General features: G+C 38.4%; 1 protein-coding gene across 1 annotated transcript; it reads left to right on the forward strand.

Moving 5' to 3' along the window:
- Positions 1-426: 426 nt before the first annotated feature.
- Sec61g (SEC61 translocon subunit gamma) lies at positions 427-7,134 on the forward strand. The gene is given in 5 exon segments (XM_034508943.2): positions 427-495; positions 498-533; positions 2,131-2,230; positions 3,825-3,927; positions 6,963-7,134. Coding segments are annotated over 5 exon segments (303 nt in total). The 5' UTR covers positions 427-441; the 3' UTR covers positions 6,973-7,134.
- The last annotated feature ends 9,595 nt before the right edge of the window (positions 7,135-16,729 follow it).

Here is a 16,729-nt window from a genome sequence, read left to right on the forward strand (position 1 = left end):
CCCTCAGTACATCTAATTTCTCATAGGGGACGAGACACTACTAGGTAGACGGTCTTAATTCCCGCGATAGTCCCATGATTAACAACGGAAAGTCACTTTTGGGGAATGGAGAATATCATGAATTAGGTCGTTCATACCATGGTGCTTGTTTCATTTGTGATCAGTGACATTATTTTCATGGGCAGCGGGGAGACTCAGAGACGTAACGCAGACACTCATTAACTAGCGAACATTTCGTCGATTTACGCTGAGGCTGCTGGAGAAGCTGCGCCCGAGATCGGGAAGTGGATGTTGGGAACGAAAGACTGGCACGACCCGCCGGTTAGGCTGTACAGACCGGAATCGCTCCGGTCCGACCCTGCTCCGGAAGCCGGGAGAAGCACACGTAGCACTGGGCCGGCGCAGTGACGTCTCTGCGTGAAGAACCAATTGAAAGGAGGAATGGGCGGGCTGTAGCTAGCCGGCTTCCGGTTCCTTTGGGCTCAATTTTTCTCCTAAAGCTACGTGTCTCTACCCGGTCAAACCGCCATCCCGTAAGTAAGGATTTTTCTCATGGGTGGTGGGTAGGGGGGAGCTGGTCTAAGGTCCAGGGCACAGAGGGGCCGCGCGATGGGAGAGTAGGGACACGGAGGGACCAGGGGACGAGAAGAAACTGGAGGTGCGGCCCTCCGGTGGGACGATTGGGGCCGGGAACTAAGGGGACTAAGCGGGTCTAGGGGAATGGGGAGCAAAGGAACCCCCGGGAAAGGGGGTGGCGAAAGGGCCACGGGCTGAGCGGGCTCGGGTCACGAGGGTGTCTTTGGCAAGCCTGGGGGCCAGGAGCTGAGACCTAGAAGTTGAGACCTAGAAGTTGCAGAACTGTGGATAAGTGCGCTGAGACCGGTCGCTGATGGACAGGTGTACAGAGAGCCATTCATACATGAACAGGACCAAATCCAGGCACAGGCTCTACCTTCGTGGCCTCAGATGGAATTATCCAGTCAAGACCTCCCTAGAGGAGGGTTCGGGAACTCAGAGCTTAGCGTCCGGATTTAGGGTTAAGCCCTCTCGCTGAATATCCCCTGCCTGAAAATCCCCTCCCTGTTGGTGAACTCAGTCTTATGGCTTCCAGAGCCTGATGCCTTGAACCTCTTGTGAAGTTGTATTCAACTCTTGAAATTTAAAGTAAAAGTGTTGCTCAAGACTATGCATCAAGAAGTTTTAGTGGACAAGTGCTGTCCTTTAACATCGAGTGCAGTGGTTGGTCTAGTGTGGATTTTAGGATTATTGGATTTGAAGAACAGCTAAGTGAAGCACCGAGAAAACAGGCATCCCTCTGCCTTTTTTATCAGGCCTTGGATAGATTTCTTAGTGTGTACCTTAGGTGTTTCAGCTGTTGGTCCACTGCTCACGACTTAGATAAGAAAACTGGGACCTAACAGGGCTTACATTTTCTAGCTAGAGAGTGGAATCATCTGACTTCTAAGACCTGGAAGTGAAGTACAAATACTGTGGCTCCATTAATTGAAAAGCATCCTTGTTAATTAATAGCCTTTCAAAGGAACCTCAAAATGTTCAAACGTAAACATTTAGCTGGAGGCTTTGCAGAATCCGAGTCTTGCCAATTTTTATTGTTTGGACCATACATCTGACTGTCCATCGCAAGAAATGTACTTTTACTTAAGTATATTCTGTGGACGTGACTTCTAGCAACTTGATTGGAATGCAGCTTTACCTCCATGTTAGGCTCTTGCTACACCATAGTTGGAACTTGTTGTAGCACATTCTAATTTTTCAGTAGTTTGAACTTTAGAAAGTAGTTACTAAGCCTAAACATTTTTTTTTTTTTTTGGTTTCTTAGCAGGAATAGTTAGATGAATGTAGTTGATAGGAAAGGGGTCTGTTGTTGCTTAATCTTGTCATGAGAGACTCCTTTAATGAGTGTATAATCCTTTGCCAGTGAGGACAACAGCATTGGTAAGATCTGTGCTTGCTTGTTTGTATCCTGTACATGGATAAAAACCACTATTGCTTTCCTTTATGAATTGAATTCAGGACTGCGCTACTGACCTCTGTGTATAACTCAGCAAGTCCTAGTATGTGAATGGATACTACTGAGTATGTTGTTTTCGTTTTTATTTTTTTAAACAGACAAACATGGATCAGGTAATGCAGTTTGTTGAGCCAAGTCGGCAGTTTGTAAAGGACTCAATTCGGCTGGTCAAAAGATGTACCAAACCCGACAGAAAAGGTAATACTATCTTGACCATGAGAGTGAACAAAACACTAAACGTTGGCATTTTTGAAGTCTTATGTTCAGCGTCTTCTGATTAATCTTTGCAGGGGTGGAAGTCAGCTCAGTGATGGAGTGCCTGCTTAGCACATGGTTAGAAGGAGTATTGCACTGATGTCACTACCACAGCCTGTGTTTCTTTACATCCTTCTTAGCAAGACTATTTAAAGTTTTGCTTTATGATATGAGATTATTCAGGCCTTATCAGACACGTCATCTGTAAGTTATAGTTTAGTGTCTTCCATATTACCAGTGTGTAGAAAGCTTTGGCAACTTCCCTGCTCTGCCATCTAGTCTATAAAACTTTAACATGAAATTAATGGAATGGTTATTACAATCTAGAAAGTTACTCTACTTTCTTATGTCATAGCCTAATAGGTGTGGTAGGATTTGCCTACTTTAATTCATGAATTGATTGGGTTAGAATTTAAGGCAGACGATTATAATAGAGTAACATATTGTCTTAGGGTTAGTGAGACACCATGACCAAAGGTTATTTGGGGAGGAAAGGTTTTATTTGGCTTATGTATCTTGAATCATAGTCCAATGAAGGAAGCCAAGGGAGGAACTGAAGCTGGACAGAAACTGACAGGCAGGAGCTGATTGCTGCTTATTTGCTTATTCCTCATGCTTATTCAGCCTGCTTTCTTATAGAACCCAGGGCCACCAGTCCTGGGGTATGCCCCACCTAACAATGGGCTGGGTCCCACCTCATCAATCACTAATTGAGAAAATGTCTTACAGGCTTGCCTGTCTATAGCTGGATCTTAGAAAGGCATTTCTCAATTGGCTTTCTTCTCTCAAATTACTAGCTTGTGTCAAGTTGATATAAAACTAACTAGCACACATTTACTATGTAAATAAAATAATAGATACTGGTCCTTATTCTCATGAAGCTGGGGGTCTGTCAGGGAAGGCCATCCAATCATTTCAGTACACATTTTGATGCCTGCCTTGGTGGAGGTATGAAGGGAGATAATGAGGAGACCTGGTAGTGCATACCAGGAGAACTAGGTGAGGTGGTCAGAGGATGTGTCCTTAGGACATAGAAGAGGACTGAAGTGTACCGGAGTCAAAATCTTTTTGTAAAACTGCTCCCCTTAATGAGAATTTTCAGTCCTTTTACTTCACTGTGGTATTAAAGACAATTAGTTGTCTATAGTATTTCCAAAAGCTATAGTTTTACTTTAATATTCAATGTTACAGTTTAAAAAATGTTATACTACAAAACACTACTTAGGTTGGCCTCAATCCTTTTTTTCTTTTTCTTTTTGTATTTTTGTCACTGAGAATAATAAATACTTTTGGTGTTTATTGATGAACTCAGGACCATAGCATTTTCATTTCTGGTCCCTTTACATATCAATGAAGTATGGGATTTAAAAGCCTGTAAATCAACATTTATATTATTAGAACTCCAACTTTCTTTGTTTTTAAAATGATGTGTCTACTAATCTGTATGCTGGTATTTTTATTAATATTACTAATAGTTCTTCTTCATACTTTCTGTGACTGAAAAAAGCTAATTATAAACTTTGTGTTTTAAATTCAGAATTCCAGAAGATTGCCATGGCCACAGCGATAGGATTTGCTATCATGGGATTCATTGGCTTCTTTGTGAAACTGATCCATATCCCTATTAACAACATTATTGTGTAAGTCACTTTATAAAATAGACTATCTAGCAATCCATAGCTTTATTAATAACATTATGTAAATCACTATAAGATAGACTTATAGCATTCTATATCTTTATTAATAACATTATTGTGCAAATCACTTTATAAAATAGACATAGCATTCAAGTGACTGCAAATGAAACCATTTCAGTTAGAGATTAATTCGTTTTATTAATGTACAGACATGACCCAAGATATTTTAGTGATGATGTACTGCTGTTGTGTATCTATTAATACCTTAAAAGGGCTTCTGTATCTAATACCATCTTTATAGCAACTATGTAAGCTTTTTAGTCTTAAAATAAGTTAAAGCCACAGTATATCACTGTCAGCTACTCAGTGACAGACCAGATTCATAACAAGTCCTGTGCTTCTTGTATCTTGTTGATCCTTGTAAGGTGCAGAGAACCCATACTTCATCTGAACATCACTATTTTGGTAGAAATTTGACAAAGAAGATTGACTACATCTTTTTTTTGTTGTTGTTGTTTAGTAACCAACAAAGCCTTGGGTAATTTAATTAACCACTGTTAGAAGACAGTAGTTCTTATTTGGATTATGTTATAGATTAACAACTTAGAAGTGAGCTGCCTACAGTGGATACTGGGAACTGAATCTCTGTCCTTGGGATGCTCCTAACAACTGAGCCAGCTCTCTAGTTTCTTCTGTAGTCTATGATTTTGTAGTCATGTGTCAAGTCTCCTCTCCCATTTTGAACTAATAATGCTGACTTTATGGTTGGTAAAGTTCAAATCTACTTAGAAAACTTTTTAATTATTAGTCTCTTCAGTATTAGATATTAATACTGGTAGAATTATTTTTTGCATGGTATGTGGCTAAATCCATATTATAGATGTGTTTAAACAAAAGTAACACACAGTGATATTTTGGAATAATAAAGAGTTGTTGAGTTAAGATGGGCATGCTTGCTATGTGCCTAAGACTCTCCAGCTTTTGGATAGAGAGTCAGGAGCAGGAAGATTGCTGCAAGTGCAAGGTCAGCATGAGACCATCCATCAAAACAAACTGAACAGCAGGAAAGCTGATGAACCAGTCATTACATCTTTTCTGTCTATTGAGAACTCTCATTTGTGTTACTAATGAGAAGTGCCAGCTTTGGAATTGTGGAGTCTTGGAGAGATTTCTGAAGTAGAAACCTGAATCTCACCAGTTGCCGTCCCAGTGGGAAAGAAGTGCAGTAGCTCTTCAAGTTGGTGTTTGGGCTTTTCTTGCCTCAAAGCCCAACCTCAGCCAGGCAGCATCCTTTTTATAAAGGGTTTGCCCTCCAACAAAAAGTCTTAGGTTTCTTTTCTGGTCTTTCTCTCTCTCATTCTTTCTTTCTTTTTCTTTTTTGGATGTTCTATTTTTTCCCCAAGCATTCAGTTACTTGGCAGATACTTTTTATCTTTTTTGACAGACTTCAATGTACTTGAGTCGTACTTTGATGTGTGTGTCTGCCACCTTAAGATTGTGACTTTGGAGGCGGGCCTGTTACTTATCTGCCTGTATACTTTGTGTTTTTCTGTTTTTGCCACTCCTTCCCCAAAATGTTTTATTTCTAAATGATATTCATTTAAAAATAAACATTTTCCACTACAAGCAATCAAATTCTAATAATACAAAATAATGATTTTTTTTTCTTGTTGACACTGACTATTCTGTTTTATAAGAAAACCAACTAGTAAATACTGTATTTCAGGTGTTCTGCTGTAGTCTTTGGGGTACTGTAACAGTACCCAAGACTAATTTAGAGATAATAGAAATGTATTTTTCATTGTTTTAGAAACTGAAATGCAAGTTCATATAGTGCATTCCCTATCTGGTGAGGTTCTGATCTTGATACGCGTACACACACACACACACACACACAGAGAGAGAGAGAGAGAGAGAGAGAGAGAGAGAGAGAGAGAGATTGAGAGAGATTGAGAGTGATTGGTATTTATCTAGGTGTTTAGAACACTAGATAAACATTGGTTGAATTAACTAAATGACTTGCATTCTCTATCCTTTCTAATAAAGATGTAAATGATGATACTAGCCTGCCTTTGCTCAGACTTTATCCTGTTAATTTTGAATGTGAATCAACTCATTTAATCCTCGGGCAGAAACTGAGCCACAGAGAGAATGAATAACTTGAGTGGCTCACAGTGCTAGAGCAATGTGGGAAACATGTTTGATGCTAGCTACTTGGAAAATGTTTCTTGTAGTTAAAATCCTATTTTGTTGTTTTACAATTTATCTACCATTTAATACTAATTTTTTCCCCCAAAGTTGAAGCCAAATAAAACAGGATTTTGTTGGTGGTGGGGCTACAGAAAACACGCTTTCCACATCACAACACAGTAACCGTAGAAATGTAAGACATGTTTTAGGCGCTTGGAATAATGTAAATCAGAGAGGATAGAAAGAGAAATAGACCCACCAACTGCTCAGTAGATTGACTTGAAGTCCCATTTTTTTTCCTCATGATTTTTTGGGGATGATTTTTGTCTTTTTGGTTTTGTTTTACAGTTGTCAGAATTAATGTACACAGTGCTGTAATTCAAGGGAGCCATATAGGGCCATGCTTTTAAATGTAGGTGGTCTTTTGTGAAGATGTTTTGTTTTCATTGTGCTTAAACCAGATTTGTGGGTCTTTCAGATGGTCTCCTGGTTGAGGGAGAGTGGTGCCATCTTTTTCTCTTCTTTAAACTGGTTTGTTACTTGCAAGTCATGTAAAATCGAAAACTTCATGTGTAATTAATCTACTTTGTTATGTTTCGAAAGCCATGTCAAACTGTTTGAAAATGACATTTCTTAAAGGAGCATGATGAATGTTAAAATAACCTGCCCCAGAAGCCACCTGTCATTAAGGGCCTTTTTACTTCAGATTTTAATTTAGTGTTATTCTTTTATACTGTCTTGGGATAAAGTTAGATGTTCTCTTAAAAATGGCTTTGATTTTATAAAATCACAGCATGTTGCATTTCAAATGATATGCTTAAAAGTGACAGTCTTCCTTTCTCTTGCAGGGGTGGCTGAGTCCTTTCTCATCATGGGTCAAGTGAACCAATCAGGGGGGACAAGCTCATGAAGTAAAACCTTGCGTGGATGCTTTGTGTTTTTGTTTCTTTGCATCTTCCTATGAGGTTTTTTATTTCTAAATTAAAATAATTTCAAAATAAACACTTTTTCCATAACAGACATTTATCAAATTTTAGTAAAAGATGATACTAGATTTCTTTTTCTTTATTCCCTTGAGGTTTTTGGTTTGAAGGAAAAAATTAAGATAATTGCTTTAAATTGTAAATTGAGATGCTTTTCTGCCTTATACTGTTTGCTATAACAAAATACACGAAGCTGAGTGATTTGTAGGGATAGGATTATGTTTTTACATCCTGAGGGCCATGAAATGCACGAGTAGCAGTGCCAGCAGGTTCAGAGCGTTCGAGAACATGGTCTCAGTGCTTCAAAGAATGGCCTGGGATGCTTCCTATGGCTGAAGGACAAGGAGCTGTGTGATGAGGCTCTGACAGTGACTATAATCCCACTGACAGGGAACACTCTGTGTGACAGATCACCTAAATACCCAATCTCACAATCAATGGACTGGAGATTAAATATTTCTGGAACTTTAGAGTGACACATTAAAATCATAGATATCATTTTCTGACAGATGGTTTGCTGTAGTAGAAACAGTGGGTAAAGGATGGAAAAGACAGTGAAACCATTACTTTTGAGGTAGGATAGTAATTTTGTCCACATTGTACTTAAATTGTAGACAGATAATGCAGAAGTTTGGGTGATACTTGAAACAACTTTCTGAAAATCATGGTTAAAGTCTGGAAATGAAGTTCTACTGCACTGGGGACTAAGCTTTTAACATATTTTCTGGGGATACATTCAAGCTATAGGAAATAACCCAATTTTTCCCCTTTCTGATCCTTCATTTTTTTTTTTAATCATTGTGATTATCACTGATAGTCTGAATTTGAAGTGTTTCCAGTATTTGGATCATGAATGAAACGTCGTCCTTGGAAATGAAGATGCAATAAATCTTTGGCTATTCCTAAATTTGAGGATACCATAAAACTACATGTTTCAAATAGTTCCTTAGAGGCTAAAAATGTGTGGATACAAATGTATATTTATCAGTATATCTGTATATGTTTACATACATATACATGTAAACATACATGCATAAAAACATACTTGAGAGTTTATACATGTCAAACACGTGAATATATTTTGTTGGAGGATAGGGTTGGGTGAGTTTTAATTTCTTGTTGTTACAGGAGAAATGTGGCATATTGGACTGAGTGATGAGCTTGATAATGACCGATTTCTGACACAATTACAGGAGTAACCTCAGGACTTTCTATGCGTACATGTAAATTCAGAGTGGGATGACCAAGAACTCCTGTAGTAGAGAATAATCTTCATAAGCAACAGTTTTCCTAAATAGAAAAGAAAATATCAAATTATTAACCTAATATATTCAAGACCTGGTGGAAGTTTTATGTAAAATGGTACTTTATGTGTTGCCTTAGGCAATTTTTAAGGCAACTTATCAAGTGGTCTTTCTCATGGTAGCATGTAGACTTTGATGTCGTTCCCTCCTCCACTGCCTGCCCTCTTGCCTGTCTGTTTCCCTCTGCCCCAAACCCTCCATTCCCATATTGCTTTCCTATTTTCCTTTACCCTCTCCTTAATCCTCTAAAAGTCCGTACTCTCACAGTCCCCTTTATGTTTTGTGATTTACATGCATACGCAAACTCAAATCTTCATCCTGAGTATGAGAAAATGTGATATTTGACCTTCTGAGTTTAGCTTATTTTACTTAACATCTTTATATAATTGGTCTTGGCAAGACACTTGAGAAACTGGTTGACCTTCTATTGTTTTTCTGCTTATTTACTTATTTTGATATATTTTCTACCATCTTGCCTAAATATTTTATTTTTGCTATCTGTAGAAAAGTAGAAGGTAGGCATTTTGACTGATTTACCACTTTATCCCAAATGTTTAGAGTGGTGTCTGCACATAGAAGACACCTAACAAACATTTTTTAATGGAATGAAATTGAACTTTAGTCATTCCTTATAACTGTATTAATTGATCAATAAATCTATCTGTCCATTCATCCAAGGGGGGTTATTAGAATGATTTACAAACTAGTTCAGCTAATCCAACAATAGAGGGAAGGTCCAAGCATCCAGTAATTTTTCAGTCCTCAAGGCTGATTCTTGCAGTATCTGCTGGAATTCTGAAGGTGTTGGCTCTGATACTAATGAAGGGCTGGAGTTGCTAGTGAGGCAAGAACAATCAGACTAAGAGCAAAAACTTCCTTCCAATCAGAAGGTGTGGCCCAGATTAAAGGTTGTTTTTCTTAGCTCAAAAGATCTGGATTTAAGTTGTGGTTTTAGAAGTAGACCTTCCCACTTCAAGTGAAGCAAAAATCTCCCACATTTGTGCCCCATTCTTGGAGTTTTGCTAATTCCAGTTATAGTCAAGTTGACAACCAAGAACTGACATCACATATACCATGAAATGTGATACTTTAGGCCTGTTACAGTGTCAGAATGTAAATCTTCATTCTCCCTGGTCTTGAGTGGTCTCTAAGAACTTGTCCTTTCAGGACCCTCATGCAGGGACTGCCTTGCCACACATTGCTTGGCTTCACAGCTTTCCTTAAACACTTAAGACTTTCACAACTCCTTTGTTTATCCTTCGACACTCCCAGGTTCTGCCTTCTGTTTGGATGGGAGCCTGATCCCACTGAATCACAATTGCAGCAGCTTTTATTTGTTGTTTTTTGGGGAAGGGAAAATTCCTAAGCTTTTTTTATCCACAAGTTGGAAGCTTAGCTGGGTGGAGGCTTGCCCCACCCTGCACCCTTTTTTCCCACTACTGATTCAGTTTCCCACTTTTATTTATTCAGCAAGAGTCCTGGCTCCATCATTAAATTTCCCAGTGTTCCTTTTCTCCTCAAACTTTTTTTTTATTTTTTATCATTTGCTCTTTTTCACCATAGATAGACCTACAAAAGAGAGACTGCTAATAGCCACAGGGTAGATTCAAAATAAGGTTTATAATCTATGACTTTTCAAATTTCTAATCCTTTCCAAACAGCTCTACAAACTGAGGACCAGGTATTTAAACATAATCTCTGTGGGTCGTGCTCATTCAAACAGGTTTTGTGTGTGTGTGTGTGTGTGTGTGTGTGTGTGTGTGTGTGTGTGTCAGAGAGAGAGAGAGAGAGAGAGAGAGAGAGAGAATGAATTTTGCTTTTTGCTCCTTTACTAAAATTATTTATTGACTATAAGAATTTTCTTGAAGAATCTATAAGATTTTTTTTTCTATTTAATATCATATCCGTAATAGGTGGGTATAATTGGACATCTTCTCTTTCTGTTTTTAATCACTAAATTTCTTTTCTTTTTTCTTTTTTTTTCTGATCTAGTTAAGGCTTCAATGACTTTATTGAAGTAGATACAATAGATTGAATTCCCTTCTTTTGCTCCAAATTTTAGAAGAAATATTCTCTTCCCATTTAGAAGAATGTTAGTTTAGGTTTGTTATATATAGCCTGCGTTATGCTAACATACATTTCTTATGTAGGTACCTTAGGCTTTTATTATATCTAATGATAGGATTCTGTGGTTTCTATTCTTGAGTCAGTCTATTAATGTGATACATTAGATTTATGAGTTTATGTACCTTTAACAGACATTGTTTTTGAGATAAGGTTTCTTATTATAGGGGTTTGAATAAGAATGGCCCCTATGGGCTCATTTGTTTGAATGCATAATCAACAGGGAGTGTCACTATTTAAGGTTTAGAAGAATTGGCTTTGTTGGATGAAGTGTGTCACTGGGGATGGGCTTGGAGGTTTCAAAAAAGTTCACACCAGGCCCAGTATGGATCTTTCTCTGTGCCTATGGATCAGGATATAAAACTCTCAGCTATTTCTCCAGCACCATGTGTGCCTGTATGCTCCATGTTTCCCACCATGATGATAATGAACTAACGTCCCAAACTAAGTCAGTCTACAATTAAGCTTTCTCTTGTAAGAGTTACCTTGGTCATGGAGTTTTTTCACAGCAAGAGAACAGTGACTAAGATAATTATGTAGCTTTGGTTGTCCTGAAACTCACTGTGGAGACCAGGCTGGCCTAGAATTCAAAAAGATCCATCTGCTTCTGCTGGAATTAAAGGTGTGAGCCACCATGCTTAGCCATGTAGTCATTCTTGTCTCTATAATTTAACCAACTTAATTATTCTGAATTAACATTTTTGATAATGTGGTGATTCTTAATTCAGCTTGCTAGTTTTTTAATTGAGAAGTTTTGTATCTTTGTTCATCAGGGAGATTTGCCTATAATTTTTGTTGTTTTTATCTGGTTTTAGTATCAGAATGCACTATTATGAAATAAATCGTAATATTCCTTCTCTTTCTGTTCCCTGGAGTAGTTTGGGGAGCATTGGTATTTTGTCATTTTTTATATTCTGGTAGCGTTCATCAATGGATCTCTGAGCTGGAGCTTTTTGAGTTAGGAGACTTTACTACCACCCAGTCTCATGTGTTGGCAAATTGGTTAAGTTGCTAGTATCCTTTTGGTTTATTCTTTGTAAGTCAAATTTGAATTTATTTATAAAAAAGTTTTTAGTGTATTGAAGTATAGATATAAAGTAGGACCTGAGTTTCATTGAGAGCTACTCTGTCTAATTTTCTTAACTTGGGTCTTTTGATTGTTTGCCAGTTTAAAACATGTTTTTGCCAATTTTTTTAAAAATCATTCCTTCTTCAATTAGTAAACATGGTGTTTTTTCCTGAGGATTTAAAGTTCTCAGATTCAGTAGAATTCTTCCATACCTTTCCATCCCAAGTTACGAGATCTCCTTTACTAGTTAATGCTCTCCCTTTAACAACTGAGACTGGGACTTGAATTTTTGTAGTAATTTTGTCAACCTTTTTGACCTCATGTGAGGTTTTTGGTTTGATTTTCCATAATTAGAGCTCTGAGAAAATTCTCTCCCAGGGCACAATTAGAAACTTTTAGGCTGTTTATGTGTACCTGGAGCCAGTCACTTTTATCACTGAGTTCATTGTTGTCTTTGACTGTATTCTGCGATGCTGGGATGTAGTTAGTTTTATCCTGGAACTTATTTCTTTTCTTTGTCTATTTATCCGAAGGTGTTAGGAGTACCCATCAGGCAGCATCAGGCAGCATCATTCTACAGGTTGCCAGAAATTTTATGTTCAGCCACCAAATCCATTACCTTGTTCAGTTTTCAGTCAGGATAATAAGATGAATTTGTCTTCTTACGTTTGTAAAATAGTTGTCACCGTGGGCTTTCGGTATTCTCCATGCTCCTGGGAAAAAGCTACTTTAGATTCAGTAACTAAGAGAGGCTTCAGTAACTGTCAGTCTTGTTAAACTGGAAAACCAATTCCAAATACTTGAAAAATTCATCCTTATACTTCCATTGCTCTAGACCCACATCTGGTACCAACATCTGTATTAGGGCTCTCTGGAGGAACAGACCTGCTCATACAACTTGCCTTGATGAACTTCACTTTTTCATTTCATTCTGCTTTTTCTTACTGTTAATGTAAATGATCAGTGGGCTGTACCCATATGATAGCCCGAGCACTGTGCTCTCTTGAAGTTACTTCTGCCATGTAACTTAGTCCATTACTTTTCAACTCAATCTTGCTACATTTCGCAGAATGCCCAATTCTTCATAGAGGGCTTGTTGCCCTCTGAAACTTTATTAACTTGGCTTCTGCTGTCTCCATTTCTCAGTATTGTCTTCCAAGCTTACACCAGAATGGGTTGTTTAGCTCTGCTTATAGTATTTTTATTGTAAGTACTTTTAAGCGTTTTTAGAGCCCAGTTTTACAGACTTCTCCATATTTCTCCTTCAAACCCATTCCTAAAACTTAGAATCATCTAATCAGGCTTAGTATGGGCAACCCTATTGCTGGAATAAATGTTTACATTAGTTTGTGCTGGGACCACTTTTTGTATTAGATTGGATTATTTTGTAATGATAAAATACCTGAGCAAAGCAACTTAAGGAATGAAAGATTATTGAGTTATTGGGCATACAGTCCATCATGGTGATATCCTTGAGGCAGCCAGTTAGTTACCTTGTGAGTGCAGTCAGGACGCAGAGAGTGATGGATGCTAGTGTTTAGCTTTCGCCTTTTTACTCAGTCTAGCGTTGCAGCCAGTAGAATGGTGATCATTTCATCCAGTTCATTCTCATTAAGATTTAGTACTACAGGATTGGTGATGCTTGCAGGAGTTGTATTGCTTTGACTTTTTATATCTCTTGTGTTTCTGTGTTTGTTAGGTATTGTGCTCTTTAATTAAGTCATTTATTCACCTTTATTTTACTTAACTGTTTTCAGCTTTGTACTGGGACTGGTTTGTAATAGGGATGAGGTAGTATTTTCCACAGTGTTGGGGCATTTGTTTGTAGGGAAGGAGTAGTTCTGTACCTAAGCCCTAAGTCTTCAGCCCACATGCTAAGGTAAGGACATTGGGAATGATCTGTAACAACAGCACACTGCTCTGAGAGGTGAATGTTGCCTGCAGGAGAACCATCTTGTCAATGGGTCTGTTTCGAATAGTCCTTTCCACCCTAGTAACTATGCTACTGAAGCTGACCTTTAACTCTGGATCCACCCCTCTCTACTTTCCACAGGTATAATAGTGACATGCCTGGTGATGATAAGGACTTTAAAGATGGGAACTGTGTGGAGGCAGTGACCCTAAAACTGTGTTAAAGCTCCAGGAGGAGAATTGTTCTGTCCTTGGTCCCAGTGTCACAAGAGTAGTGAGAAGGAAGGAAATCTCTTATTGAAGGGCTTTAGGGTACATAGTATTTGAGGAGCACTTGGGTAAAAGAAATGTTTGGAGATATGTTAAATGTTTACATATGCTGTGGCTTTCTGTAGATTCTAAAGGAATGGTGGTGTTTTAAGAGTTTAGAAATGGTGACTAATTGAATCTGAAAAAGGGGAGGTGACCACATGGAGGTAGGTGGGTGAGTGAGTGAGTGAGTGAGTGAGTGAGTGAGTGAGTGGATAAGGAGGCATGGTCTGTCATTCTGAAGTACCTACATGTGATGGCTTGTATATTCTTGGCCTGGGGAGTGGCACTATTAAAAGGTGTGGCCTTGTTTGAATAGGTGTGTCACTGTGGGTGTGGGCTGTTAGACCCTCACCCTAGCTCCCTGGAAGTCAATCTTCCACTAGCAGCCTTCAGATGAAGGTGACAAATTCTGAGCTGCTCCTGCATCATGGACTGAACCTCTGAACCTTTACACTAGCCCCAATTAAATGTTTTTATAAGAGTTGCCTTGGCCATGGTGTCTGTTCACAGCAGTAAAACTAAGACAATACAGAAAGCAGCATTATATTGATGACTTATTTTCTCATAATAAACAGCAAGGCAGTGGAACTTGAAGCCAGTCCCATTAAAATCAGGAATAAAACAGCTGTCCACTAGTTCCATTCCTTTTCAGTTTAGTGCTGGAACCACTAGCTGGTGCAATACAGCAAGAGAGGGAAATTAAAGAAATACAGATAGGAAAGGAAGTCAATTAATCTCTATTTGCCGATGGTATGCTACACATAAGAGAACCCAAAGATTCTACCAGAAAACCAGAAGCAACAATTTCAGCCAAGTGGCAGGATATAAAATCAACTTTTAAAATATCAACAGCTTTTTTATATTCCAACAAGCTGAAAAAGAGACCATGGTTATACTCTTACTCATAAAAGCCTCAAAGTAAAAGATCTAAGAATAAAGCTCACCAGAGAGGTGAAAGAACTTTATAATGAATGCCTTAAAGCATTGAAGAGACTGACTGACAGCAACATTAGAAAAATGGAAAGACTAACCATGCTTGAGGATTGGCAGGACCAATAACTTTGAAAATGACCATTCTACCCAAAGCAATTTACTAACGCAACCCCAGTAAAATCTCCACAGCACCCTTCAAAGAAATAGGGAGGGAAGAGTCCTAAAACAAGAAACCACACAAAGCCCAGAGAGCCAAAGTAATCCTGAGCAAAAACAAGTCAGTGCTAGAGGGATTATAACTCTAGATTTCAAGGCATATTACAGAGCAATAGTAATAAAGACAGTATGGTATTAGCATCAAACCTTAGACATGTAGACCAATGAAACTCAGTAGATGACCCAGACATGAATATGTGTAACTACAGCCAGCTGATACTTGGCAGATCCCAAGAGTACACTGGGGCTAAGACAATAACTTCAATAAATGGTGCTGTGAAAACTGAATGTCCACATGTAGAGAATGAATTTAAATCTGCATCTCTAATCCTGTACAAAAAAACTCAAAAAGGATAAGAGACCTCAATGTAAAACCTGAAATACTGAAACTCTTAGAGGAAAATAGGCAGTGCCCCACAAATACAGGTGTATGAAAGGACTTTGTATGTGACTCCATTTGTCCAAAAAGTGAGACGAATACTTGACAAGTGGAAGCACATAAAAATCTATACAGCAGAGAGAGAGAGAGAGAGAGAGAGAGAGAGAGAGAGAGAGAGAGAGAGAGAGAGAGAGAGAAACGTTGCCAGCTATGTAAGCTATGTATAGGCTATGTCCAGAGTATAAGACCTTAGAAAAACAGTCCAAACAAACAATTAAGCAACAGGCCATGGATTTGAAGAGTTCTCAAGAGATGTAATAAAGTGGCTAATACATCTGAAAAAGTGTTCATCATATGTAGCAATTAAGGAAATGCAAATTACAACTACTCAAAATCTTGTTCTACCCCAGTCAGGATGGTTAAAATTAAGGAAATGCTGATGAGGCCTTGAACCCTTGCTCTCAGTTGGTAGGACTGCAAATTGATGCAGCCATTCGGTAGATTGGTGAAATTTCTCAAAAAGCTGGTACCACTCACTGGTGTATGTCCAAAGGATTCAATGTCCCACTTGAAAGGCAATTCCACAACAGTGTTCACAATAGCTAGTAAGTGGAAACAATCTAAATGTCCTTCAGCTGATGAATGGATAAGAAAAACATGGTACATATGCACAACAGAATACCTTTCAGCTCTAAAGAGATTTGAAATCATGAAATATGCAGATAAATGGATGGAACTAGAAAATACTGTATCAAGGAACATAAATCCAGAGAACCAAATATTGAATTTTTTTTTTCTCTGTGATTCCTGGCTCCAAATCATCACATGTGAACATAGACCTGGAGTAGCAACAGATGCCAAGACAGTTCAAAGGACCCATCTAGTTCGGCAAGGGGCTCTGGAGTTGAGGTACAAGTGATATCAGGGCAATGAGAAATTATTTTTAGGTAGTGGATAAGGAATGCAATATAGAAAGAGGGAGGGAGGGAGAGGGGATAAATAACACTAAGAATGCTTGAAATAGCCACAGGAAATCATTTATACTTAACTAAGACGGGTTAGGGTTAGGATTACTTTGTGTTAGGTTGTGTGTGTGTGTGTGTGTGTGTGTGTGTGTGTATGTGTGTATGTGATTATATAACATGCACACACATCCCTGTGTGTGTGTGTGTGTGTGTGTGTGTGTGTGTGTATGTGTGTATGTGATTATATAACATGCACACGCATCCCTATATGCTTGGTGAAGCATATATATATATGAATTAATGCCATCTGAAATGACAATATCTCCCCAAAGAGCCATAGACTAACAAAACTCTAATACTGGGCATGAGAAAACTTGAGATCTTGATCAGGAAATTCAAGAGATTCCCCAAATAATATA

This window comes from Arvicanthis niloticus, chromosome 7, assembly GCF_011762505.2.
Source record: "Arvicanthis niloticus isolate mArvNil1 chromosome 7, mArvNil1.pat.X, whole genome shotgun sequence".
In the NCBI taxonomy this organism is placed as follows: domain Eukaryota; kingdom Metazoa; phylum Chordata; class Mammalia; order Rodentia; family Muridae; genus Arvicanthis; species Arvicanthis niloticus.